The sequence below is a fragment of the Rousettus aegyptiacus genome, unplaced genomic scaffold (genome assembly GCF_014176215.1).
Source record: "Rousettus aegyptiacus isolate mRouAeg1 unplaced genomic scaffold, mRouAeg1.p scaffold_m13_p_13, whole genome shotgun sequence".
Classification (NCBI taxonomy): Eukaryota; Metazoa; Chordata; class Mammalia; order Chiroptera; family Pteropodidae; genus Rousettus; species Rousettus aegyptiacus.
Genome location: NW_023416288.1, coordinates 20,396,452 through 20,423,895, shown reverse-complemented (window position 1 = coordinate 20,423,895; position 27,444 = coordinate 20,396,452). Strand labels below are relative to the sequence as shown.

The following is a 27,444-nucleotide window of genomic DNA, read 5'->3' as shown; positions in this document are numbered from 1 at the left end:
ACTAGTTGAGAAACACTGGATTCAGGCATTTTCCTCAGAAAAGCTCTGTTAAGATTATGTTAGCAGGAACAACACAGAATCAAATGACTGATAGACAATTATTAAGCCACAATATATGTAGCTTCCACATTAGCTATTATTAGAGAACCAAAGAGACATAAAATTTGTTTTGTTTTTTTTTTTTAAGTGTGTACAGATCACTTGGACGGAGAGAATCTAGCACAGGGTAGTTACTGATAAGGATAGTAATATTTGAATATATAACTAACTATTTTTAATATTTTAAATATCGTGAAACAATTTATGAAAAGTGCTAAGTAAATGTACAAGCAATAAGGTCAAGGTAGCTCAAAGTCAAGAAGGATTAGGTGGTGAAAAGGAGGGTTTCTTACATAACGGGATTTGAACTGGACCCTAAAAGATAGGAGGGATTTAACTCAATAGAGAAAAGATGGAAAAATACCCAAACAAGAAAGTGGCTTTGGGACTAAGGACTTGCATCAGAACACAGAGTAAGACGACTTGTAAGAAGGAAAATAAAGACAGTCTCGAGGGATCGAGAAGAGAGTTTAGAGTCTCATGCCAAGTTTTGGCCGGTTTGATAGTTGCACTGGGAACTTCTTTCCCCACCGCCCCCCTTAAAAAAATTGTTATGATAGCAGTCTAAGTGCATGTGAAGTGGTATCTTGTGTTTCTTTAATTTTACATTTTTTATTTAGTCAAATGAACATAACAAAATTTACTGTTTTGACCATTTTTAAGTGTAAAGTTCAGTGGCATCATGTAAATTCACATGTTGTGCAGCCATCACAACCACCCGTCTCCAGAGCTTCTTCATCATTCCATACTGAAATTATCTGCCTGTTAAATAATAACTGCTCCTCCGCCTCTTCACCCAACCCCTGCCAACCACTGTTCCTCATTCCGTCTCTATGTATCTCACTTTTTTAGGCACCTCATATAAGTGGAATCATACAATATTTGTCCTTTTGAGTCTGGCTTATTTCATTTAGCATAATATCCTCACGGTCCATTCATGTTGTAGCATGTGTCGGAATTTTGTTCTTTTTTAAGGCTGAATATTTCATTATATCAATCTTATTCCCTTTCAACTTGTTACCCACTTTCTTGATAATTGAAGCTGAGAGACTAAAAGTGCAGGCATCCTTTCAAAGGCCTTAGAGAACTACAGCCACAGGGAGGCCAGATTACTCTAAATTGAACTGTAGTCACTGAAAAGACCTTCTAACCAAAGGTAGATATAAGGACTGTCTCAGGAAATTCCCCATCCAGAGACAGGATTGGAGGAAAGGGATGCAGAGCAGAGCACACAAAGCATGTCAGACCTGCATCCTGCATCCCTGGCCTCAGTTGGGAAAGTTGCTCCTGGAAGAGCTGCAGGGTGGCAGCTACCAGAGTGACCGAGGAAGGCCAGAAGGACCGAGGGTTGCAGCACAGAAAAGGAACTGCATACCTGGAAGAAAATCAGGCGGTGACTTGGTGTCAAAGAGCACTGTTATTTTGATCCCCAGGGCTTAAGGGGAAAAAATGAAGCACGCAAAAGACTTATCTGGCTTAGACTTACAAGATAAGTTAGTGAGGGAAAGAGCTGAAAGGTAAGAAGATAAGGTGGTCCTTGTGACATGGTGACAGAACGAAAAGAGGCAGAAGGACATGTTATTACTTCTATAGGTATATCAGATAACTGCTCTTGCATAACAAACCACCCCAAAATTTAGCGGTTTAAAATAATAGTATATTATTTCTTGGGAATCTATGAGTTGGATGAAGGATCCTGCTCAGCTGGGCCAGGCTTGGCTGATCTCAGCTTATGAGTCATCTATTAAGTCATCTAAGGTTGGCTGATCTCGGAAGACATCTTCTGAGGTGACTTGAGTGTACATGTCATCTTCCTCTCCAGCATGCTGGTCAGGGTTATTCTCGTGGTGATCACAGATGGGTGCAGTGAGGGAGCAGAAGCAATAACAGGCTACTTAAGGCCGAGGCTTCAAATTGTCACGTCATGACATCTACCAAGTTCTTTTGGACAAAGATAGTCACAAATTCGGCCCTGATTCAAAAAGCAGACTCCACTTCCTAATGGAAGGAGCTGCAGCTTCACAAAGGGAGAGGATACAGAAAAGAATGGAGAATTTAAGACATTTTTGCAAGCTACTTTCCACAGAAGAAGTAATGTAGCAAAACTTCAAATTTGCAAATGATGTGTGCAAGAAAAAAAAATTCTATTTCTTCATCTTTTATAACCATTTCATTTTCTTCATAAGACTCCTGCCCTAAATATAAACCTGGGATCAAGAAAACTTAAACTTTAAGTGTCTTAGTCTTCCTGTTTTAAAGTCACTTTGCAGTAACTCAGACTCTTTTTGAAAACTATTTAATCCTTCAGATTCTTTCTTTCTCCCTGTTGCTCCCCAAGATGGTATCTCATTGTTAGCAAGGCTTATGTGACATCATGGCAATAGAGTAGAAAAAACTTGGAGTCAAGTTGTGGAAGCAACCTAAATGTCCATTGACAGATGAATAAAGAAGATCTGGTATAAATACACAAAGGAATATTATTCAGCCTTTAAAAAGGGCTTTTCTCTTTCTCTAAGTTCTTACTCCACTATATCATATCTCTCTTCCACTCTGGGAAAGAATTTCACAGTGTACCTATCACAGGCAGAAAGTAAATCTTTCTTACACTATGGGAAAAACTATGTATATAAGTTGGTCAAACATGGACGTGAGAGCTGTGAGACAACTAGAAATTAGGGATTGCCAGGGATAAAACACATCAGTTTAAGATCTTCCAGATAGATAGATAGATAGATAGATAGATAGATAGATAGATAATAAAAGAAGGGGCAATCAAGGTTGATTACGAAGTTTCCTACCTTAGCGATTAGGAGAATTTTGGACTCTTTGAAGAAAGAGGAGAATCGGAAACCTGATGATGAAGTCCATCCTGTCCAGGTTGGAGGTCATTATGAAGTCAGCTGAAATGTGTCCATATGATGTATAACTGGAATTCAGAGGAGAAGTTTGAAAGAGAGAAGTAGAATCCTGGCTCATGTGCATTAATAGGCTCCTCTGCCAAAAATCTCAGCACTGAATGAGATATCCCAGGAATAGGATGCTGACAGGCTCCATGTGTGAGGAGGTCAGAGAGATGGATGATTTTTAAAAAGCAGCAACTAGAAGAGTAAAAGAAGAACCACCGGAGAATAACTTGAGGGCAGGGGGCCCTGCCTTCATCATCTTTATATCATCAATACTTACAAAGACTTACCATTGTAGTAGATGTTCGATAGTGTATTTGGAAGAAAGAATTAAAGGAAAGAAGAAAATCAGGTCGGAAATAAAGAGGGAAGACTGGACCGAATGGGGTAATTCCAGGAAAGCCACGTATGGCAGGCAGAATAATGGCCACCCAAAGTTGTCCATGTCTTATTCCTTGGAACCTATAAAAATGTTACCATACATGGCAAAAGGGACTTTGCAGCCATGACTAAGGTCACAATTTGGAGATGGGAAGGTTATCATGGATTATCTGAGTGAGTCAATCCAATCACATGAGCCCTTTCAAGCAGAAGAGTGGGTGAGAAAGATGTGACATGAGAAGGACTTCATTCGCTGCTGCTGGTTTAACAGATGGAGCTAAGGAATAAGCTAAGGAATACAGCGGCCTCTGGAAGCTGGGACCAGCTTTCAGCTGACAACGAGAAGGAAAGCTTGGCCCTCAGGGCCACAACTACAAGGAATTGTTGGTCGGCCAACAACCAACCCCTCAAGCAGGAAATGGATTGTCCCCTAGAGTCTCCAGAAAAGAATGCAGTCTGCAGAGGCCTTAATTTTAGTCTGGTGAAACCCATGCCAGACTTCTGTCCTACAGAACTGTAAGATAAATTGTGCTACTTCAGTTACTAAGCTTATATTTTATATATGATGATTATTAATAATAAAAAGTATAAAAATTCGGAAAAGTGATTCATTTATAATTCCATCTTGAAGTACAATATTTTATCTGATAAACTACATAATTTATCTGTATAATCTTAGAAATTTATGTTATTCCTCTGGGCCTCAGTTTACTCATTTTTAAAACCAGATATAATACCTTTCTTGCTTATAGACAAAGAGCTGTACCAGGTTATTTCTTGAACCCCTCTCAGATCAAAAATCTATGACTCAGGGACTAGTTTCTTTTCCTAATACATCCACACAGATCTTACTGCAGACCATCATACTTTGAGGTTAGGGAACACTCACGTCAGAATTGCAATCCAACGTAATCAAAGGCAGTCCAGATGCCCGCAGCATAGACATCAGAGTTAGCAATCGAGATTCATCTGAGTCATTGTCTATCCGTTGATGGAGGTGACTAGAGTACTGTGGTAAGAAGGATTCAGAGGCCAGTTCGATGCAGAGTAAATCTTATGCTTTAATCTTGCTAATCAAGTAAGATAGCTGTCAAGGGTATAAGGAGGCAGGGTGTGGCTATGAGATCCAAACATTTACCACCTCTGCAATGTGAGGGTAAGGATGATTAGGACGGATAAAGATCTACCTTTGCCATTGCTTGCTCTTTCCTAGTGGAGAAGACACTTAAACTGAGCTTTGAATGGGTAAGTTTTGGAAGAGAAGGAAGAGGGCAGACCCTGATGGTATGCCATATATATTATATATCATATGTATAGGGGAGGTAAACAAGGACTCTTGTAAAAACCATGGACTGGCTCTGTCAACCTCCATTCACCTTCTTTCTAGTTGCCTTCGTGGACACCAAGACTTCTTCACAACTAGGATTTTGGCTACAATGGCTTGCACTGTATTCCATGTAGAATGCATAAGTGAAGGAGAAGCCATTTTTCATATCCCTTTTGATGCTTTACTGCTAGCCACAGGAAACAGAAATGAGTTTGTGGCTTTCCCCCCCTCAATCACATTCTAGCATTTTTTACTCCAGCTTCTTTAGTCGAGAGGCAATTAATTGCACCAGTAGTGATGACAGCAGCTTCTGATCCCTGGTTCGCTGCTATGTGTTTTTGAATTAAATCTATCTGGTAGCAGCCTCCATGGTGCTCCAGAGGTCATCCCCAGGGGCCCAGCCTAGACTCTTTATCCAGCCCTCCTGCTACTTTTGTAAGTACTCTGCATTAAATTGCCTGCATTAAATCTCTTGCTGCCTAAAACATCTAGAATGACTTCTCCATTCTATATCGAACCCCAGTACAGGGGAAGAATTGTCAAAGATACAGAGGTGAGAAAGTGGTATGATCAGGGAACAAAGAGGAATTCAGCTTGACTGAAGAAATGCGATTATTTTGAGAGCTCAAGGAGATGCAAATATACTGTATTAATGGAGTCAGAGCCCGATTCCGAAAACGTTCCATGCTGCAATGTGTGGAGTTCAGACTTAATCTAAACGGCATAGCGATCACTGGTGAGGCGGGATGGGGTGAGGTCGATGGAGTGGAACATGAGGATACTGAAAGCAGGAATGGCGGGCTTGAGATGAGGAAGGCCTAGAATAAGGCAGAGAGGCTGGGAGTGGAAAGGAAAGAGTAAATTCAAAGGTGTAAGAAAAGACTTAAAACTGTGCATAAGATATAAAAGAGGCAATATTTCTGACCTTGAAAGCTCATTTGATGAAAAAAACTAGTTGGTCACTAAATAAGTATGGCTTAAATAGGTCACTATATAGGAACATCTATATAATTCCAAGACTTATGACTTTATTCAATAAAAGTGAAATTTTGTAGTCTTCTCATTTGGTTTCTTCTTTTTACAGGTGGGTGGGGGAAGATTTGGTAAAATAATATTAGTCAAAGTTAGACAAACTGGTTTTGATCCATCTACAGGCTCCATCCGCTGACACTGCTCCCTTTCACCGCTGAATCATTGCTGAGAGTGGCCAAGTAAAATATTAATCCCGGATATTCTGGAAGGTTGCCCTATCCTGGCAGTGTAAACCTAGCAGAAGAAAAGCCCAGAGTGAAGAAATGTCCCCTGAGAAGTCCCGCTCTCAAGCCACCAAAGTTTCTGCCCTAGTTCCCAGGCCAGTCAAAATCTCTTAAGTTATAGTAATTGTTTCTCTCTATTGCTTGTCTCCCAAACACTGAGCCAAGAGATTTACATCTGTCATCTCACTTTACTATCACAATAACCTTAACCTTTACAATAAATATTTTTATAATAAGTACCATCATGATACTCTTTACAATAAATAATTATGCAAATGAGAAAGCTGAGGCTCAGAAAGTTCACAAAAATGTTGACCAATTTATACAACTAATTTATTTCCTACCTTAAAACTGGAAATCAGGGTGAATTATGGGATTTAGGAAAAGACAATCAGCACATCCTCTCCTACCCAGACAACAGAAATTCCCCAAGTGTGGGATGTCATTGACAAGGCATTATCTTTATGGAGAAAGTATTGAGGTTTTTCAATTACCAAGGTTTCTATAGTCCTAAATTTGTTTCTATATTATCCTTTGATCACATGATTTCCTGATTAGTGATTAAAAATTAAGTAATTCCCTCAGACCAAATCAATTCCATTCTTTTAAATGGAGCCTTTAAATAATTCCAGATTATGTATCAATCAATATTCACAAAACCTACAAGAACTGATTTTCATTAATTGCCATGATAATTATATAAATAGAAAATAGGAAAAGTGAAATTTCTAAGTGCAGTGGAATTTTCTTACATGTCTGGCATTTCGAGACAGTGATTAGTTACCATAAATCTTTACATTCAACTTTTTTAGGCTCAAAAAAGTCAAGGAAGTTAAAAAAAGTTCAGTCACTACCTGGTCCTATAATGTTGTCTAAGTCACTCTCTTTCACTATCCTTCTTGGTTAAAAAAGAATAGCAAGTTTCACTGGATCCCAGGAGTATTGGGCAGACTAATTAATAGCTATAAAATGCTTTCAAGTGCAGAATGCTATATCTGTATGTGCTTTCTTCCCCCCCAGTAATCATGTTAATACCCTATTCATTTCACTGGTAATTGTATACCATCATCATTGTAATGTAATGATGTGCACCATGAAAAAGTCAGGTGAGATGATCTAATGATGTCGAGATGAAATGCTGTCAGTGTAAGTCTATAAAGATAGTGTAACACTGTCAAAAATGAAAGGAAATTATGGTATCGTAAGTTCTACTACCATTAAAAGATGTTAGAAGGAAAGAGTTCCACAAACTGGGGCAATGTCTGTTATGACAGATGTGCTCAAGCAACTTAAAAGACAAACTGGCAATTCCTCATCTAATTTTCTTTATCCAAAGAGTTTTTATTAAAATTCTCTGTTAATTTCCTACATAAATTGTCTTCAAGCCCAGAATAGGACTATGATTCTCAAAAGCAATTTGTGTTTGAAATAGTCATTGTTCTTTGGGTCTATGGTCCAACATTAATTGCACCTGATAGTCATTTCTTTTGCAAGGGCAGGTAGTACATTTAAAAAGTTTTGTGAAAGGTAATAGTACTTGAAGTCTCACTCTTTGAAGAAAACTTGGCAGTAAAAGCAATATCTTTGTTATGCATGGCACACTTCACAGAAGAAAAGAAATACAGCCTTTAATGCAGGGTCAGTTTAGGCACAAACATTTATCCTCTCCATACACCAGATTTTGAAAAGCCTTAGGAAGGTCCAAGCTGAAAAGAAAACAAACCTTCAGTATGCTTTTGTGCATTTGGGAGCCTCAGGTTTCAGTCCTCTGAAGTTTTCTATTATGTGGGGGATTCTAATTAAATGATTTAAAAAATACAGAGTCATAGTTTCTGCCAAGACTATTAAAAAGATAATAATCAAAATGAAATAAAGGATATAGAGTCAAAACTTAAGAAAAGTTAGAGTACGCCTTGAACTTTGTTGTACTCAGGGATTGCTCCGGTCCATGTGGTGCCTAGGTGTGAGTTAGAAACCGATGCACCTTTCCAGGGGCCTATACCCGCCTCGTCCGGATGCATGGCTGGGCAAGTATGCTGCAGGCTGGCCTTCAGATCCCATTCTCCCTTCATCATGGCTCCTTTGTGCATTGCACAATCAGTACAACCACAGGGGTGGTCCTGACTATCTCTAACATCCTGGATACTAGCCAAGTAGCTCAACCCCAAGGCATCTACAAAATCTCTGCTCTGCTTACCACACAAATTTTCGTAATGCTAGGCCACTGGAGAGAACTTCCGGTTTGTGGAGTGTTAGTAATATACTATAAAATCGAGGTCTGGCCCAGACATTCCAACTTACTCCTGTTGTCCTAGGGTCATTATTACCATCCTCTTTTCTCTTTCAAAAGTGTCTTGGTTTGAATGATACAATATATGGTCGCCCTAAACATTCTTTTGATAAGGAACTGAAAATTTAGCCAAGGATGTCTAGAGATAGATGTGTCGGATATGTATTTGGATATGAAGAATGGGGAAAAGAAAGGAAAGAATGGAGGCAAATGATGGAATAGGCCCCCTGGTTCAGTTTCATGTGGCTTTGTCATTAGTTCCAGGGACCAATTGCTCACTGACATTTAAGGCCAGTTAAGAAATTAAGCTTTCAAATAGAGCAACTGAATTTTCCTGGCTCCAATGCTAAGGATCTTCCTAAACCCCAGCTATACATCATATGTCATATCTCAATTCAATTTCCTAAGTTGTAGATGCTAATAGCCAGCAATTGAATCCTAAAGAAAAGGGAGATTCATTAAAGGAAAAAGAAATCGTTGATGCAAACAAACCCTTACAACTGAAAGATATATTGCATGTGTCTTTAGGTCTCAGAATACAAAGAAAAGGAGAGGAACAACAATTCTGTGCTTACTTTCCATAGGGTATAGGATTTCCGGTTTTGGAGATTGCCCATGCGATGAACTTACTAGCCACAGGAGCATAATCAAGATTCTTAACCTTTCTGTCTCATATTCCTCAATGTAAATGAGATAATGATGGCACCTCCTTACAAGCCTTTGTAAAGATGAAATGAAATAATATACACAAAGGAATTAGCACATAGTAAATGTCTAATGAATGTCGTTATATTTTATATTGAAAGAGTAGCAGATTTGCTTCAGTCTGACCAAATTTTTGTGCCTATGCCTATAGATAGCATTTTAAACATGGGAATTTTGACTAATCTTAGGTAACAGTACAGTCTTAGGTAGCATATGTCAAATAAGAAGGTAGAAAGTCAGGTTTCTTGTTGCCCTACTTAATCTCTCAAGGATATTGCCAGGGTAAATATTAAATTATGTGAAAATATTTGGAATTTTCTTAAGTTCAAAACTCAAAGCAAATTCAAGGGTATTATTATTATGAAAGTGGACTCTTTGGGCTTCAGTTTATTAATCTATTACATAGGTATTTGAGGAGTACCTTTTATTTAAAATAAATATATTTGAAAGTGGATATTCATTACTAAAAAGCTAAACAAATACAAAATCCCTAACTATGATTCCTACCATTGCTACTTCCCTCTGGCCCTAGGATCCACAGTACAGAAGAGACGGCAGCTTGTCTTCCATGGGCATGGGAGAGCTGAGCCTGGCATCCCCCTTTTGGGCTGCCTACTATCCTACAGGGACTGGAGCCAAAGCTCAGGCAAGCCCAGTGTCTAGCTTCCGATGCCCATGGAGAGAAGGAGGGTTGCAAAGATGACAGCAAGAGGAAAAGAGGAATTTGACCAGCCAGGGAGAGATGGCAGCCCTGCATGAGCCAGCAATTCTATACCTGGATATTCCTAGGCATAGTAAGGGATGAAAGGGACACTCACTTGGCACTGTTCACACCAGCCCTCAAAGGCTAGGTGCTTTACTCCCAACGGTACTGGCTGGCAGGCAGTGCCACCACATCGTGGCTCAAACCCACCAATAAAGGATAGGGTAAGAGTGCCAATATGGAATATGAGCAAGTTCTATATAAATGAAAGGCAAATATATAAAAGTTGAAGACCACCCATAACAACCTGACATAGCTACTTCTCAAGGCTGCTGTGAAAGTAGAAGTGAATTATAAATGAAATCCCTTTGGGAAAAACCATTTAAAGGTCTATAAAATTTGCAAAAGACATGCCAAATGTTCACCATGAGACTATGAAGTGGAATGGAGCCCAATAACATATTAGAAAAACTTAGAGAACATTTTTCCTAAACTGTGATACTTCAGGCCACGTTGGATTTTAATGACCCTAGTAAAAGAAAGTCACAAAGAAAGGAACTGGCATTAGCACTTTCTACGCCATTCATTCCAACCACTCTGGGAAGCGTTCCCCAAAAGACAATCCTTGGATGAACAAGGACTGTTTCCTGAGTGCTTCCCCAGTGATTAGTCTATTCAGAGAGAACAGGGTGGTTATCAATGCCTGTCTGTTTCTATCTTTTTGCTTTCCATTCTTGTATTTTTCTAATCTTTTCCATTGTTCTTATAAGTTAGGGGGAAATTACCAGGTGATTTTAATAACTAACTACTATTTTCCTTAGTTTTATACCTAATTGACTGGCTTCAGGAATAATTCTATTAAAAATATTATCACTGGAGCAAAGATGATCTATTTGGTTCATCTCTTTTTCTGAAAGCTCACTCTCCTTAATCTCTCCAAGTTTACTATGCAGGTTAACTAGCAGGGACTCAGCACGGTCACTCTGTAATGTGACCTTGAAGTGTCTGAAACTCTTAAACGGTAAGTGTGAAAAAGCTGTAAAACAGTACACCCCTGAAGCAGTGAGACTCAAATAACAAAGGAGGCAATGAAGAAGTGTAGGGAAAGAATGGTACATCTATAGTATATTCTGAATTTTTCCATGTATAAAAACAGCTACACTCACCTTCATCTCATATTTGTTTATTTAATTTGTTGATTTCGACCTTCACTTTCCCCCTCCTCCCCCCCCCCCCGGGAGAGCATCTAATGCAATGTCTGTATATATTCTGTGGCCAGCTAAAGTCCAGAGTTTCATAAAAAGAGGTATCTTTTCCCTTTATAGTTCTGAGGATTCCTGAAACTTGTGAGAAAAATTCCAGATATCCCTAAAGCTCATGTTATTTTTTTTCGATTGAGATATAATAGTATATTAGTTTCAGAGATATTAGTTGATATTATATTAGTTTCAGGTACATAATGATTTGATATTCATATGTATTGTGAAATGGACACCATAGATCTAATTAGTATCCGTCACCATACATAGTTACAAAATTCTTTTTCTTGTGATGAAAACTTTTGAAATCTATCTTAACAACTTTCAAATATGCAATATAGTATTATTAACTATAACCGCCATGCTGTACATCCCCATGACTTATTAAATATTTTATAACTGGAAGTTTGTGCCTTTTGATCCCATTCACTCATTTCCCAACTCCCACCCCACCCCAAACTTCATTTTGGATTAACAGTAGGGCGTTAGACACATAGTAAGTTGCCTGAAGAGTGAAGTCAGTTGAAAATTTGCAGCAACAACCAGCATTCCTCAATTTTTTAAGTAATCAAATCAAAATGCATACATCAGTTGGGGGTAAAATCAAAAATACACTTCAACCATTGCGGACATGTAGTCAATACTCCAAATTGTAAACTGAGATGTAGCAATAAATTATATGAATGTATAAGTCATAACACTTTTCTCAATGCGCCATCTAAGAGCCCGCTATATTGAGATCATGAAATAAAACTGAAGACTTCGTGTTGCAAAAGCAATATTTCCAGGTGCAAGTACAGTAATGTATCTTTTCTTCCCACGATTTTAAAAAGTAGCTCCATTGCCGTGTCAGCTACATCACTTCGAAAGCTATTGACTTTTCCTTTCTGTTGCCTTAATTTTCTGCTGCAGCAGCACAGAGGGATGCAAGTCCAGGTGGGCACTGTGCCTTCAACTGATTATGCTGTGTAACACAGCAGGAAAACCTCTTATCTCAGGCTGGGGTTGCCTGTTTAAGATCTTTTTCTTTATAAAAGGTATAAGGTAGTAAACACAGCTGTAGAAAAGGTTTTATGTTTTCTTGCTGTTTGTTTTAATTTTTAAAATGATATAATTAAGGCAGAGTGCAAAAATGTCTATAAAATTATACTAACTGCCCATGTGCATATATGTTGTGGGCCAAGTTTTACCCAGCTCACGGCGTTTGAATAATCTGAATGATTTGACTTTAGAAGTGTTTTTTTCACTTCTCTGCCTAGTGTTGTCAGATCATAAAAATACAGTGGCTTAGGATCAATGAAGTTTAAAATTCTAAATTGATCTTGTAATTAGGACATTATTAAAGATGTCTTAAGCTTCACTCTTGCTATTTCCTTGCCAGAGTTGGATCATTGCTCTGAATTCCTGTCTGCCAATTACTTTTCTTTTAACTCCACAAGGGGTATTTTTTTAATTGGAATATTTATATATCTTTAAGAAGAATAAAGGATTTGTAAATCGCATCACAGCCAACCCTTCCTTTCAAGAAAATAAAATCTGAGTTTAGGATGAAGAACATGCCTCAATTTCAGTTTGCAAAGACATATAATAATATAATCCCATTTACTTCCTACTTAGATGAACTTGAAGTGTTTTCAGCTGTGGTATATTAAATTCATCTCATAGAGAATAGATTTGAGTGGATACTTAAGGCCTTTTCCTAGCCAGTTATGTTTAAGTTAAATGAATAAACACATTTTAATGTCTTAATTATGAAAACAAAATGTGCAGAAGTCTATGATCTGCACTACCATTTAGAAATAAGCTGGAAAATCCTATTAGGTTGGAATTAAGTGGAAAATAGTTTCCCCCTCTGGGGGCTTTTAATTTATTCAGAATATTTATATAATTGCCTGCTAGTGAATCCTCTGAGATTACTTTGTTGGAGACACTCTTTAACTCCAAACACAGTTTTCTTAAGAGCAAGAGGGTTCTGTCATTAATCTGAGCATGAGAGATATCTTTCTTTCTACTTACCCTTTCTCTTACTTCCCTCCCTATGTGAGTTCATTGTCAATTTGCATGGGCTCCAAAGAATTTGGCTTGGGCCTGAGTTAGGTCAGCCTCAAGTGAAGGGAAAGAACTTTAAACTTAGGTGGGGAATTAAACACTTTTGCTAAGTCAGAAAATGAACCACCTCTGAATGTCAATTCCAAACCAGTGCCTCTGGCTTTCCGTTGGAAGGCCATTCAGCTGAAATGCCAAAACCAATGACCAACAATTTGTGTTGTTTTTGAAAGCCTTCACCACTTTTGTAACCATTACTCCTATCTTTTCATCTCATCCCAATTGATGGAAATGTGTCTCTTCTAGACAAACATCAAATTGAATATTTCAGGGCTGTTACCTTAAATTATTAAATGGTCTTAGTGCCCTAGCTCAAAGAAAAATGAAGCTCCATTGTAAGTGAAATGATTACTCAGATCTATCCCCCACAAAAATGTATGATGTAAACAGCTTTGTTTGTGTTTGAGATTTCTGGGATGAAAAGTGCTCTTAGATGGATAGTGATCAATAAGGACATAACAGTGAACTGCTCTGAGAGCATGTTTTCATTGGACAGGTAAAGAACAGAAATGGATAAAGCATTGCAAATAAAAAGTAAAATAAACCCCAGCCCAAGAACAGGACTTTTAAAAGAAAGGTAGTCCACTAATAAAAATTCTAGAGTCAAGTAGCATTATTTGTATCAAATTTGCATATATAATGCTAGTATCATGTTATGGAGTTCTTTAGCTACCTGAATTATGTGTATCTGATTGATGTTTACAATGTTTTAAATAAATGAAACAGTAGTTTCCATATTTAAAAGACCTTAAGTTTATAAATTAAATATTTTCAGGTGCACTGATTTGTCTGAGCTTCAAGCCCAGAGGAAAGGATATTCTTTTGGCACACTTATGAGTAAATAGATTTCCAGATTGGGCCAGTGGGAGAAATCTGAGTTAATTCAGCTGTGAAAATTATCTCCCTCCATCACTTTTTCCTGAGAAGTCATAATAACACTATCTTTCCAGTTTATAGGAGTAGTGACTCACCCAGTTGAGGGCATTGAACAGAGCGAGTTCCTCCCCCAAATCGCCGGATTTTGTGCTGAGACCCAGAAAAAGGCGATCTCGTGAAGAAGGAGAGGAAGAGTATGAATACGTAAGGGCTAAATGAAAGGTAGGAAAGGGCATGGGAGTGGAGATGTTGCCGGACCAGTGACACCGAGCTTGGGAGACATTTGACATTCGCGCGCTCTTCTTCACGGACACTAGGTGGCGCTCGTGGTAAAGACTTGCACTTCTCTTAGGGTCGGTTTCTCCACCACCCGCCACTACCCCACTCCACCCCCGCCCCTTGCAAATTTCGGCTACTAAGAGATGAAATTGCTCACATTCTTCCTACGTGTCACAGTGAGAAGTTTGATGCCATTGGGCCGTTTCTCCACGACTGGGCCCTTCAGTGGATTTTAAAACAAGCAACAGCATCCGGCCCACGGGCCTTAAGAAGTTGTTCCAGGCCTTGGTGTCAGAACCATCCACAGTACCGGTGAAAGTTGCTACCCTGAAAACTGGGACACCCAGCACGTGTGCACCCCGAGCGGCCAGGCTCGGTACGGCCACAGTGGCTATAATATGAAATGAAGTGGGATTGTATTGTGATCAGAGAGACTCCGGCTCCTTTTACCTTAACGCTCTCTCACCCTCCTGCTGCCTTTAAGGAAAGCGTAGGGGGAAGTGGGGTCGACTTAGTATGGAAGCAGAACGTCGAGGTTCTGGACCTTCGGAGACACACCCAGATTTGCAGGTCTGACGGAGCAGCGGCCTTTGCGCAAGTGGCTGGAGTCTGGCGTGAGCGCCAACACTTTAGGAATTGAAGCAATGAAGCTAACTAAATCCTTCCCTGCCACCCCACTCCTTTTTGTCATGTGTAAAATATGGGAAAGAATTTTTTTTGACAGAGGGAAAAGTGAAATCTAGTTAAGTCGAAACTAACTTTACATTGTAATGTGTTGTCCACCGGATCCCAAACTTCTAAATTTCGCCCAAATTCTGCAGCTTCCAATCTCATCCTGGTTGTAATCTGCCTTCTCAGCAGGGTCTGAAGACAATGATAGAAATGCCCTATTTAGCATGATTGTATTGACCTTTCTCTTCACGTAGTAACTTTAAAATCTGTAATAAATAAAGTACCAGGGGTGTGGGGGGATGAGGGGGAGACCAGTGGAAAGTCGCCTGGCTCCATGTTCCACTTTGCCTTTGCCAGGAGGCGCTTTGAACCTTCCCTGGCAATGCTTTGGGGAAGCGATTCGTGTAATTAAATAGCAGGATGTGGGTAAGGTGATTCGATGGGCGCCGAGAACTTCCTTGTAGCAGAGTCCAGGACTGCAACCCCGACCGGGTCAGCAGCGTTTCCCTGACGCTCTGTAGTTCTTCAAGGCCTAAATCCAGGGGTTGAACAGTAGTGCAAAAATCGACAGCTTGGGAGCGAAGATGCGCGGACAGCTGCGCACCCCTCCTCGCCCCGCCCCCCTCCTCTCCCACCTCCGCTGCGGTCGCCGCCGCCAGGTATCTATCTCACAAGTCCAGCGCGGCGCAGGCCGCATGCAGGTGAGGTGACTCGGCTAGGGTGGGGGAGGGGCGCTGCGGGACCCTGTGACACATGCCTCCCTTGTCCTGTGGGCGCCCGCGCTGAAGTTGTCCCCAAAGGGCAGTGTGACAAGAGCTATGGGTTTTCAGCGCTTAGACAGCAGAGTCAGGAAGCTGGTGCACGTGCGGCTGCTCTGCTTGGGAGTTGCGGAGCTGGCTTGAATGCTGCCCCGAGTTTTAGACCCCAGCTCTCCCTGCCGGCCTAGTTTTGGCTGAAGTAGCCCACAGTCAAAGTAAAGCTAAACTAACACTAGACACAACTAATGTAGACGCTTGCTTCTTCGTTGGTGATCGGGAGAGGGATGATGTGGAGCCCCCGGGTTCCTGGTCTCTGACACTCTGGAGGAAATTTCTGGAAGGGCCCAAATCAAGATCCAGCTCTTGAGTTACCGATTTGAGAGGAGTGGATATGAGGAGCAGTACGTTGACTTAGGTTAAATTTCTAAGCCCCCAGCTGGATTACCGCTAGAGTAAGACTGACACTTCAGGAAAGCAAACTCTGGACCAAAAGTACCAACTCTTCGGTTCCTGAGCCTTTTGTCCCTTTGTATTTGAGCTAAGATGTCCTCAAGGCAGAAAGTAAAAAGAACATGAGGTACAGAATCCAGACCTGGGAAATGGAAAAGAGGGCTCTTGGATGCCATGTCCTTAGAGCCCTGAGGTGCAAATACGTGGGCTTTACCCAATTTCCCAAAAGGACTTTTATCCTTGTCTACTTCCCAGTCTTTTGGGAGTCTCTTTTGGTCCATTGGAATGACAGACCATACATGCACCATTTACTTTCGCAGGAATCTTTGACTACTGAACACAGAGTTACAGACCCTCTATTCCAATGGTATCCAAACAGACGATAAAATTGAACAAAATGTGGGGCTGCCCACTCTTCTTGGGGACAGCAATTTGGACATCATTAAGTTATATGTGCTTAAGACAGTAACATTTTATCATTCATTGCAGGGATTTAGGGCTGCAGGAACTCTCTGCCATTAACAGCCGAATGGACAGAGGGCATTCTGAAGCATCTTTATCCAGCCCTTCTCTGAGCAATAGTCATCTAATGCAGAGGAAATACTTGCTGCAAATTTGTCTGTCTTTCCCCAAATTGCAAATTTTCAACACATGTAAATTACAACTTGACTCCCAGCACACCACTGAAAATATTGTTCCCAGTTCCTTCTTGCCGTCATCCCACATCCCTGATTCCCTATCTCAGTATCAATGTTCAATTTCACGCTCCCCCCTTGCGCAGCCCACGGGGCTTCAAGGAAAAACCGTCGCCAACCTCATCCCCAAAGCATGTGCACTTTCCGAGGCTGCTGATTGGAACACATTGTCTCCAGACTTTGTAGAGCTTTGGGGTTGGGGCTTCTGCGATGTCTTTGGTATTCACTGAAAACAGATTGACTGAGACCCCCTCCCCCAACAAGCAACGACACATATACACGCACAGGCGCGCGCGCACTTCCCCCCTCCCTCCATTTTTCTCCGTCCTTTTTTTTTTTTTTTTTTTTTAAGCAATGCTTTGTTGTGTTAAAACTAGTTGGACGAGTTAGGGTGTTGCTGCTGCTCCCGAGGCCCTGGCCAATGGAACCCGATCCACCCCGCTGTGCGTAAGCGCGCAATTAAGGATTTAACCAAGGCTGTGCTGCGCCTCAGCCAGCAGTCAGCCTGCCGGAGACAGAGCCTCCACGACTCCCAGCCTCCACCTCGCCGCCACCGCCTCCTCCTCCTTCTCTCCTCCTCCTCCTCTTCCTCCTCCTCCCTCTCTCTCTCAGCCATGTCTGCTTAGACCAGAGCAGCCCCACAACCAACTCCGGCAGCCGCCGCCGCCGCCACAACAGCAAAGGACAGCCGCCGCCGCCCGGGAGCGATGACAGGAGTGTTTGACAGAAGGGTCCCCAGTATCCGATCCGGCGACTTTCAAGCTCCGTTCCAGACGTCCGCAGCCATGCACCATCCGTCTCAGGAATCGCCAACTTTGCCCGAGTCGTCGGCCACCGATTCCGACTATTACAGCCCCACGGGAGGAGCCCCGCATGGCTACTGCTCTCCTACCTCGGCTTCCTATGGCAAAGCGCTCAATCCCTACCAGTACCAGTACCACGGCGTGAACGGCTCCGCCGGCAGCTACCCCGCCAAAGCTTATGCCGACTACAGCTACGCCAGCCCCTACCACCAGTACGGCGGCGCCTACAATCGCGTCCCGAGCGCCACCAGCCAGCCAGGTACGGGGGCGTGGGGGCAGATGCGGGACTGGGGGCAGGTACCGGAGGAGCCAGAGGTCCGGAGGAGCGAGGTGGGGTGGGTGATTGCGTCCCCGCCATCCACGGCAGTGGGGGCTCACCCGGCAGAAGGAAGTGGGGGCCTGAACTCTGCAACCGGGAGAGGTTCCAGGGCCAGCATTTTAGGGATTCTTAGAAGAAGCTTTCGGGGGTTCAGACCAGCGTCTCTCCCCTCCAGCACCTTGGTGGAAGGGCCCTCAGTCTCTGATTTCCCAACTTGTCTGGTCAGGGAGCCAGCTTGGCTGGAAAGGGGGTAGGGGTGGAGAGAAGAATCAAGCAGCCCTAGCGGTGTTTGCGTAATAAAGAGGAGGTTAGTTGGAATTTTTAGTAAACGTGCTCGGTTGGTGCAAGTGGGAGTGGAAGGCTGCCTCAGAGTCTCTGTCAGGATTAGTCTGAGAGTAGCCAGAAAGCCGGTCCTGACCGTGCCGGGAGCGCGGGGTGCGGCTGGGGGCTGGGGAGCTGCAGCGTGCGGGAGGAGAGCGCACGGAGAGCCTTGCGGTTCATCTAAGGCAAAAACAAAAACAAAAAGCCATTTAAAGGTGTAGGAGGGTTGCTGAGGGGTGGTAACGTTACCGGAGCGATTTTTTTTTTCTTCATAGGTGCCTAAAATTTGTCTTCCTCCTCCCTACCTCCTTTTTCGACGGCCTAGAAACTTACTTAGCTGGAGAGTTTAAGAGTATTAGTGAGCTTGGGCGGTAAGAGAGAGGCATGAGGTCTCCTTGGAGAGGTTTTGCTGGTCAGGTTTGATCTCTTCCCACCAGCACATTAATAATCCTGCTAATATTAGCATCCCCTACTCTGGCAGAATCCAGACCACAGCCCTCATTCTCCACCCTTCCTCTCTCAGGAGCCTCTCACACACATACACACACACACACACACACACACACACACACACACACACACACACCACGGAGAGCTTCTCCGCCCTTTCCAGAGATGAACACTTTTGATAAGGTGGGAAAGGGGACTTGTGGCCTCAGGGCATGTTCGTAAAACACGCGTTCAGAAAGTCTTTCTCTCCCGTCCAAACTCAGGATTTCGAGAAATTCATCCTGACGTGCTGCCCCTTTCCTACGAAAACATCCAGCCACCGATTCCTTTTCAATGTGTGACTTGCTAAATAAACTTTAAAAGAGGGCCGAGTGTGGGATGTCTTCGTTCCCTTCAGTGTTTCTGTATTTTGTGTATAAGTGAAAGATTTTTTTCTTTTGGCCAAGAACTTATTAAGCCTATTTGTAGAAGAAACCAGACACATCTGTGCCTTCACAGATCTGCAGGGAGATTATGGGGGCTGCATAATCGGGCCTCTGTCTGAGACAGCCCTAACCGCTTTCTGCTGAATTGAAGGAACATAGTTTGCTCGTGGGCCTTTGTACTTTGGAGACCTCGGTTAGCGTCTTCCCTCCCCATGGACTGGCCTCTGCAGGCGTCTAAACAGACGCTTCAGATGGGGGTCACGGCCCTTGAAGCCTGGGGAGGGGGTGGCCATGATCACTCCAGAAATGCGGGTGAGCACAGGGCAGGCGTAAAAACAAGTCTGAGTGAAGCAGAAACCGCTACAAGAGCTAAATGCCAGACACCGAGAAGGGAGCTGTGTTGTCCGATGCGCTTTGCACAAGTCCTGGAGAACCTGAATGAACAGAGAAGGGAATTAATCAGACTGACTACCTGGCCTTTCCATGATTTTGGGGAGGGGCTTATGTCTCTGGGTCTCGTGAAGCAAAGGTGGTGACATGGGGAAACAGAGTGAAGCCTGCATGGTAATAAACTCAAGAACTGTATTTGAGGGTTCTGCAAAAGAGCCATTGTCTGCCGACAAGTTCTAACCGGGTCTGTTTTGATTATTTAGAGAAAGAAGTGGCCGAGCCCGAGGTGAGGATGGTGAATGGCAAACCAAAGAAAGTTCGTAAACCCAGGACTATTTATTCCAGCTTTCAGCTGGCCGCGTTACAGAGAAGGTTTCAGAAGACTCAGTACCTCGCCCTGCCCGAACGCGCCGAGCTGGCTGCCTCGCTGGGACTGACGCAAACACAGGTAAATCCGGCCGCGGCCGGGCAGGAGCCCTGCCTCGGCTGCAAGCCTAGCTGAGCCACGCGGTTCGGTTCCTGCGGGCTGGGGCCCATCCGATAACATGCGCGAGAAACTAACTCATAGGCAGACAGACAGAGGCAGACTGACAGATTGAAAGAGACCCACCTTGCGCCCTTCCCTTTATGAGTCAGGGCGGGCGTCGTCGCCAAGCGACGGTAGCGACGGGATGGAAACCTCGCTCATCCCGAGATGTCCCCCGCTCCAGGCCTGCGAGGCCGAGGGGCAAACTTTTAGACTGAAAAGAAAGGTTGGGTTTTTTTTCTAGAACGCTCTCGCAGCCCTAAGAAATTGTCTGGTGCTCTGCACAATGGCAGAGCCTCTCGGAGCGAGCGAGGCCCGGCGGCTTTGCGGTGGTCCCAGGCCGCGCAAAGGCCGAGGACGTTGCCTCGGGCCAGAAAAGCTGAAAGGTCACTCCCTGAAGCTGCGGAGTTTTGGGCCGCAGCAACCTGAGGGGCGCAATGCGGGGGGCGCTGTTGTACGGAGAACTCTTCCCTGGAGGGTCCCATTCCCTTTACTACTCCAATCCCTATAGAAGAATAAAGAATGTTCCAAGTCGCCTCCCAGAGCCTCAGGCGGATTCTGACCTCTCTCGGAGATGAGCGAGTGGAGGGGGTCGGGGTGGGGGGGCTGCTTCACCTCCATGAACTCGCGCGCGTAGCCGGCTCCAGGTCCCTGGCGTTCCGGGCTCCGGCCATTGTTTTGGAGACCTTGGCGGCGCCGCGTTCCATCGCTCTCTGTCGGCCTACAAGTGTGCGCACGTAGCGGAGCACTTGGGGGACTTGTGCTCCTCCCCGCCCCCAGCCTAAAACAGCAGCCTCCGGGTCGTGCCCTAGCTGCGGCCGGAGCGCACGGATTCCGCCTTGGCGCCTTCTGGGGCGGGCGATCCAGGCTTTGCCTCAGGCCCAGCTACTGGACTATAGGCCGAGAGCTGCGGGAAGACGCCAGGCGGAGACGCCTGGGGGTCGAAGATTCCTCCAGTCGCCGCCCTGGGGAAGGCGCGGGCGGCCTCCGAGTGGACTGGTAACATGTGCCTTTGTTCCCTCACCCAGGTGAAAATCTGGTTTCAGAACAAAAGATCCAAGATCAAGAAGATCATGAAAAACGGGGAGATGCCCCCGGAGCACAGCCCCAGCTCCAGCGACCCAATGGCATGTAACTCGCCGCAGTCTCCGGCGGTGTGGGAGCCCCAGGGCTCTTCCCGCTCACTCAGCCACCACCCTCATGCCCACCCTCCGACCTCCAACCAGTCCCCTGCATCCAGCTACCTGGAGAACTCGGCTTCTTGGTACCCGAGCACAGCCAGCTCAATCAATTCCCACCTGCCGCCGCCGGGCTCCTTACAGCACCCGCTGGCGTTGGCCTCCGGGACACTCTATTAGACCGGCCGCTTTCTCTTGCTCTCTTATTTGGGACTACTGTGTTTTGCTGTTTTAGAAAATCATAAAGAAAGGAATTCATATGGGGAAGTTTGGAAAACGGAAATGAAAAAAGATTCATGTGTAAAGCTTTTTTTTTTTTTTGCATGTAAGTTATTGCATTTCAAAGGACCCCCGTCCCCCCTTTTTACAGACGGACTTTTTTGCGCAACTGTGGACACTATCAATGGTGCCTTGAAATCTATGACCTCAACTTTTCAAAAGACTTTTTTCAATGTTGTTTTAACCATGTAAATAAGTGTAGATAGAGGAATTAAACTGTATATTCTGGATAAATAAAATTATTTCGACCATGAAAGCAAAATGTTTCTAAAAAATACTCCTTTGCCCTTGCTCCTTATAATGGGCTAGTAACGTTTTATGCAGGCAATTAAAGGAAGACAGATCTGCAGAGATTCAATAAGGCAAAAAAGGAAAGCAGAAGTTGGGAGCTGCATGGATACAGAACTCTACATGTGTACATGTTGGATGCTGTGCTTTATGTGTCTGTATACACATGAGGCCTGTTTATAGTACTGCCGTGTAATATTTAGGGTTTTTTTTTTTTTTTGCCTAACCACAAAGACATTTAGATAATTTTAAGTTTAACCCCAAATTGTTTCAGGTAGAAAGTGATGCTGGAATCTAAATACAGCCTTCCCACCTTGTGTGTAAGAAAGGAGCAGAAACCCCTTAGTAACCACTATGAATTTTAAGCTCAAAGCAATTATGGTAGAGAACTGCACCCCCCCCCCATCAGCCTCTGTATTTGCCAGAGCAATTAGACAAATTACAGTCCCTTCAAAGAGAGCTTCCAGGGATGAGAAAATGAAAAAAAGAAAAAGAAAAGAAAAGAAACAATTCTCCTATTACATTTTTTAAAAATCTGAAATGTTGGCAGCATGGCAAATAGGAGTGCGTTGGACTCCTTGGTGTATGATAATAAATTTATCTGAGCTCCTTCAAAGAGAGCGAAGGACCACGGGACTCCGGAACAATAATGGGCCTAACTAAATCAGTAGCCTAAACAGTGCATGTGGGGGGCGTTAATTTTTCTGCCCAAGAGAGGGAATTGTGGGGTGGCAGAAAGAAGTGAGAGCATTGTGGTGGCCCTGTGTTGATTTCATTTTGTGTGAGATAATTTCTAAATATAAACCTTTTCTCTCCATCCTCTTTACCACTCTGGTTTTTTTCAGGAAGGAACTCTCTTTGCTTTGCTTTTACATAAAACAGTGGCAGAGCAGGTTCCAAACGATGAGAAATTGAATCTGTTTGTGGGGATTTCTCCTTTGTGAAGCTTTCTTTGAGGCAAAGAGGAAGAAGGGTTTGCAGCAACCTTGGCCTGTGTCCCTTCCTTCTCCCCTATAGCCCTGCATATAGACATCAACAGTGTGACCAGAGCTACAGCCCTGGTCTAAAGCTGTCCTCCCAGGCCTAAACTGAAGGCGTCTTTTTGACTGTCGTTTAGTCCGCCTGCCTCTGTTTCCTTGGAAGGCCAAGGGAAAATGTATGTTGGAAATTACAAGATGCAGAAGATATATTTACAGCTAGGAAGTAGGCAGCAATAAATGTGACAAAAGAGTCTTCTGGTGCGGGGCGGGGGGGGGGTGGCGTTTGGAGATTAGAACATAAAAAATTACATCCTGTCATCTGAGGATTTCTGAGAAGGTTCTTCCAGGGTTGGGAGAATAGACCTGAAAAGGCACGCTGTCTGCCCGGAGGGGAATTTACCTGTGCATTCGCTCTCTCCTTTCCTCTCCTCCCCATCTCCTCAATTCTGTTTTTCTCTTCCTGTTTCCTTTCTAGCCAGGCAATTTGGAACGGCTTGGCCCTTGTAGGGATTAGTGGTTTGATGGGTCTTTAGGCGAACCCTGCCTGGTCCTGGGGCGACGGCCAGGGCTGTGGACCCCTCCTTCCCCACCACTAAAGCCCGAGCGCCCCTTCTCTTCTCGCAGCTTTCTCCCCTCTTCGTTTCACTCCAGCCTTCCTTTCTCGGAAGTTCTGGGTGATGCGCTGGGAGAAAAGCCACTCGAAGCCCAAGCCCGTTTTTCTTCTGCCCTGACAGAGAATAGGAGGATAGTAGGAAGAAGTGGAGGGATCTATTTCCTGCTTTTCTTTTCTTTACTTGTGAGGATTTCGGGAGTTTCCATTACACCGAAAGCCAGCGCTTTCTATCCGGGGCATTCAGCTGGGAAAAACGCTGCGCGTGCAGTGTACAAGCGCCAGCTTTCTCATGCGCGGGCTTCCCTGGGGTGCGTGTTTGGGAAAGTTGGAGAGGGTGCACCCACTGCATCTCTAACTTTTCCCATCCACCGGCTCCCTGAGAGTGGCAAGAATGGGCTTGGAACACACTCTCTCCCTTTCTGCACATAGAGAAAGCAGATATTTTCCCAGACATCCCCGTCATTTCCCCACCTCCATTCCTGGCTTTGAAAGGGGGACCCCTTCACTATCACACTGAATTACCCGGCGCGCTCAAGCTGAGGGAAGGGCGAGCCCGGACTCTTCCTGGGGAAGCAGAGGGAAGCTTTTCTTTAATGACCAGCCTTCCACTCCCGACCTTGACGCTGCTCATCGTTAAGGACACTCATGCTTCGCTGAGACACGGGCAGGCAGAACGCCGCGCACACAGACTTGGTTTCAGGATTCCTTCCCTGGTGCTAACCTCACTTCTTCCACTCGCAATGGCCTCTTCTCTCGCGCGGTTTTTTTTTTTTTCTTTAACTCGGTCTGAGAGCCGTGGACAAAAATATTCTAGCAAACCAGTCTGTAGCGGGTTTTCCCTGGCACCATGGGGATTCTCCCGGGGGAATTTAACTCCCTGCAGTCCTGTGCCCAAGGATGTAAAAATAACAGATCCTCAGCAAAGTCTAAAAATATCTGTGTGATGTTCCTCTCCCTTGCCCTCCCTCTTACCCTCCCTTTTTCTCTCTGTTGTTTATTCCCATATCTAATACAAACACGTACCACTCCCTAGCACACCCTCGGGTTACCGGACCCTTGTCTCCCCGACCTCCTCCTGCCGCTTCCGGTCCCCACTTGCTTAGCTCTTAGTCTAGTGCTCCTAACATGTTAAGCCCACCCCAAGAGTTCATTTCCTTTGCCGTGGGTCTCTCCACATCCCCCCGACCCCATCTTCAGATCTCTTCACAAAGCCCAGGAGGGCCAGGACATGCTGGCAGAGCCACTGCGACTCCTCGGTGCCCCGCCTGCCTCCTGGGCCCTCCTGTAAAAGATCAGATAAATTGGCCTTTGTTTGAGGCTCGTGTTGGGCTAGGCGGATTTCTGCCCTTCCTCCCCCCCCCCTTTTTCCTGGCGGCCACCTCCTTGTGGAACAGGGGGCGGCCTGGGCAGCCGAGAGAAGCCGCATTCCTGTGGGTGCCAGGCGGCTCCAGTGCTGAGCCACAGGGCCTGAGACACACACAGAGGAACCCGCAGACCTCGCTGCCCTTGATCTTGCTCTCTCTCTCTCTTCCTCTCATTGGGGCACCCACCAGGGAGCCCGTCCACCCACACTCAGATCCACCCAGGTCTCGTCCTCGGACAGGAGCGTGCTGACCCGCACACCAACACACGCACACACCCTCTCCTCGTGACACAGGCCAGGCCAGGATCTCCCCGCCCATGCCAATTCTCTCTCTCCCGCCCCTTATCCCACAATCCCAGACGCGCCGGCTGGCCTCCTTTGGCTCCTTTGATCCCACCGGACGCCCCACGACTCGCGGCGTCCTGGCCGCGCCGTCCTGGGAGTCGCCCACAGCGCGCCAAAGGCAGGCGGTGCTCGCCTCCTCCCGGCGCGCCCTATAGCTTACTCCGGCCTTGACATCACTGGACTGTCTCCTGAGCTCCCCGGCTCCAAGCACAAGGGATGCCTGCCGGAACACTACCCCTGGCCCCCCCACCCCGCTTCAGCGCTTCCTTTTATTCGAGGAGAGGGACCTTTAGGGCTACTCAACCACCACCCCCATTCCCGCCCCATCTCCGCAACCCTTGGATCGCGCGCCTCCCACTGGCCACTGGGATCTTGCCAACCCGGAGCTCTCCAGCCCTCCCTGGAGGCACGCCCTGAGGGCAGACGCCCTCCCGCATCTCTGGGAAGCGCGCCATGCCGACGGATACGACTGCGGTCACCCCTCCCCTCCACCCTTAAGCACCCCTCCTGCAGAGTCCGGGTAAAGGAGCCCCCCTTCCGGGAGCTTGGGGAGGGGGCGCTGCGGCTTGCTCACGCCCTCCGCTCGCGTTCCCAGGTTGCCCGCCGTCCTTGCACACTATACTTGTTTTTTACAGAGCCATAGCGAACTCTGGGCCTCGAAAATAGCCCAGATAGCGGTACCACATGTGGGATTGGCTAAATATTTTTCTACGCGGCCCTGTCCCCTACTCCCCCCATTCACGTTTCTTTTGCAACTGACAAGCTTTAAGTTCCCCTGTGGCACAGGGCAGAAAGTATATATCGTATCTAATGCGGAGGGAAGTGACGGGGCGGGGGGGGGGGGTGGCGCGGCAGAGCCTTCCCTTTCAAGCATCCAGGGTTGCCAGCTGTAATGTAATAACTGTTTTATAGTCGAGCTCTAACCGTGAAGATAGGAACCTAGGGAATTTACACGAATCTCTCTTTAAAAGAGATGAGAGTCCTGTTTTGTAGCAATTAAATGTTTCTGCTCTTTTGTTCCCTGGGTCTTCGTATTACTTCTGATTTATGGGGATCCGAAGGAGACTATTTGCCAAAAGCGCGTGTTATTGAGTCTGTTCCACATCCTAAACCAAGATTTTTATAAAACCGTGAAATACCACACATTACGACCTTTCACCACAGGAAGGGGAAAAAATGGCTTCAAAACATCATTCTACACACACACACACACGCACACACGCACGCACGCGAGAGCACACACACACACACACACGCACACCCTCTAAGTTTCAGTAATGATTCTCTTTCAAATCTCCACTATACAATCTAGTGTATTTTTTTTTAAGTGGGTGGGGTGCAGGGTGATAAACAGTTCACAAGCTATGATTTATTTTAAAGGTGTTTTTTTTTTTTTTTTGTTTCTGGCAAAGGCGAGAAGACAGAAATCTGCCACTGGAAGCTTATTGTCATCTAAGGACTATTTCTGCCATTTGCCATTTGCAAGGTGGAAGAATAGTGGTGGGGGAAGAGGCAGGATATGGACTCAACTTTCATCTATAAACAGGGGTCACTAAACAGGGGACATTTCATTATTGCCCTTATATTCACGGGAGCTAGGAAGCCTGCTTGCCACCCTCGCAGGGCAGTTTCCAGGTCTGTGAGATAGTGGGAGGAGGAAGAATCATCATAGACTGTCTTAGAGGCTGGAAAAGATGCTCAGGAAATTCTCTGCGCTCATGGTGGGAAAACTGAGCTCCTGGGGAGAGCAGGAGTTTAAGTATCCCTGACCAGGACATCCTCCCTCCCTCAGGAACCAGCACTAGACCTCAAGAGTCTCAGCCAGGGCAGGGTTCATCCTCCTGGTGCAAAAGCCTGGGGTTCGCTTTCACTCTGGGACACACAGTGCCCCAGCCTCTCTCCAGACTGTCTTCCTCTAACTCTCCAACTCCCTCTCTCTTTGGTCCTTTCATATTGCAAGGAGATTGACCTTGGTCTTTCACAGCCATTTCTGAGGATAGAGACAGTCCTTTACCAAAAATACTAGACTTTGTAGAATTCAGAAAGAAGCACATCAGTGACTTGTAGCAAAAGAAGCAGCTGGACTGGTTTATATGGAGCCATTAATTAATAAAAGTTAATGACAGGATTAAAGCCAATAGCCAGCCAAGCGGAGTGGAGGAGACAGCTTCTCAGCCGTTTTATTTAATTAGCAGTAATTAATATATTTTCTGCTAATATCCTTTAGGACTCTCAATGACTTGTTCCCTGTGAAAGAGAATGGAGATGGAGCTCAGGAACACTTACATGTACCCAGGGCATTTTGAGCTAATGACAAGAGAGATTGCAAATTCATTTAAGAAAATGTTCATAAACAAGTGACTGGCACACTCTGAGGCAGCCTTGGTGGAAACAATGGTGAAACT

General features: G+C 44.9%; 1 protein-coding gene across 1 annotated transcript; it reads left to right on the top strand.

Annotated features, from left to right (window-relative positions):
• The first annotated feature begins 17,135 nt into the window (after window positions 1-17,135).
• Window positions 17,136-21,706, top strand: DLX5 (distal-less homeobox 5). The gene is made up of 3 exons (XM_016133701.2): window positions 17,136-17,821; window positions 19,731-19,915; window positions 21,022-21,706. Exons 1-3 carry the CDS (start codon window positions 17,467-17,469, stop codon window positions 21,349-21,351), a joined length of 870 nt encoding a protein of 289 aa, XP_015989187.1. The 5' UTR covers window positions 17,136-17,466; the 3' UTR covers window positions 21,352-21,706.
• The last annotated feature ends 5,738 nt before the right edge of the window (window positions 21,707-27,444 follow it).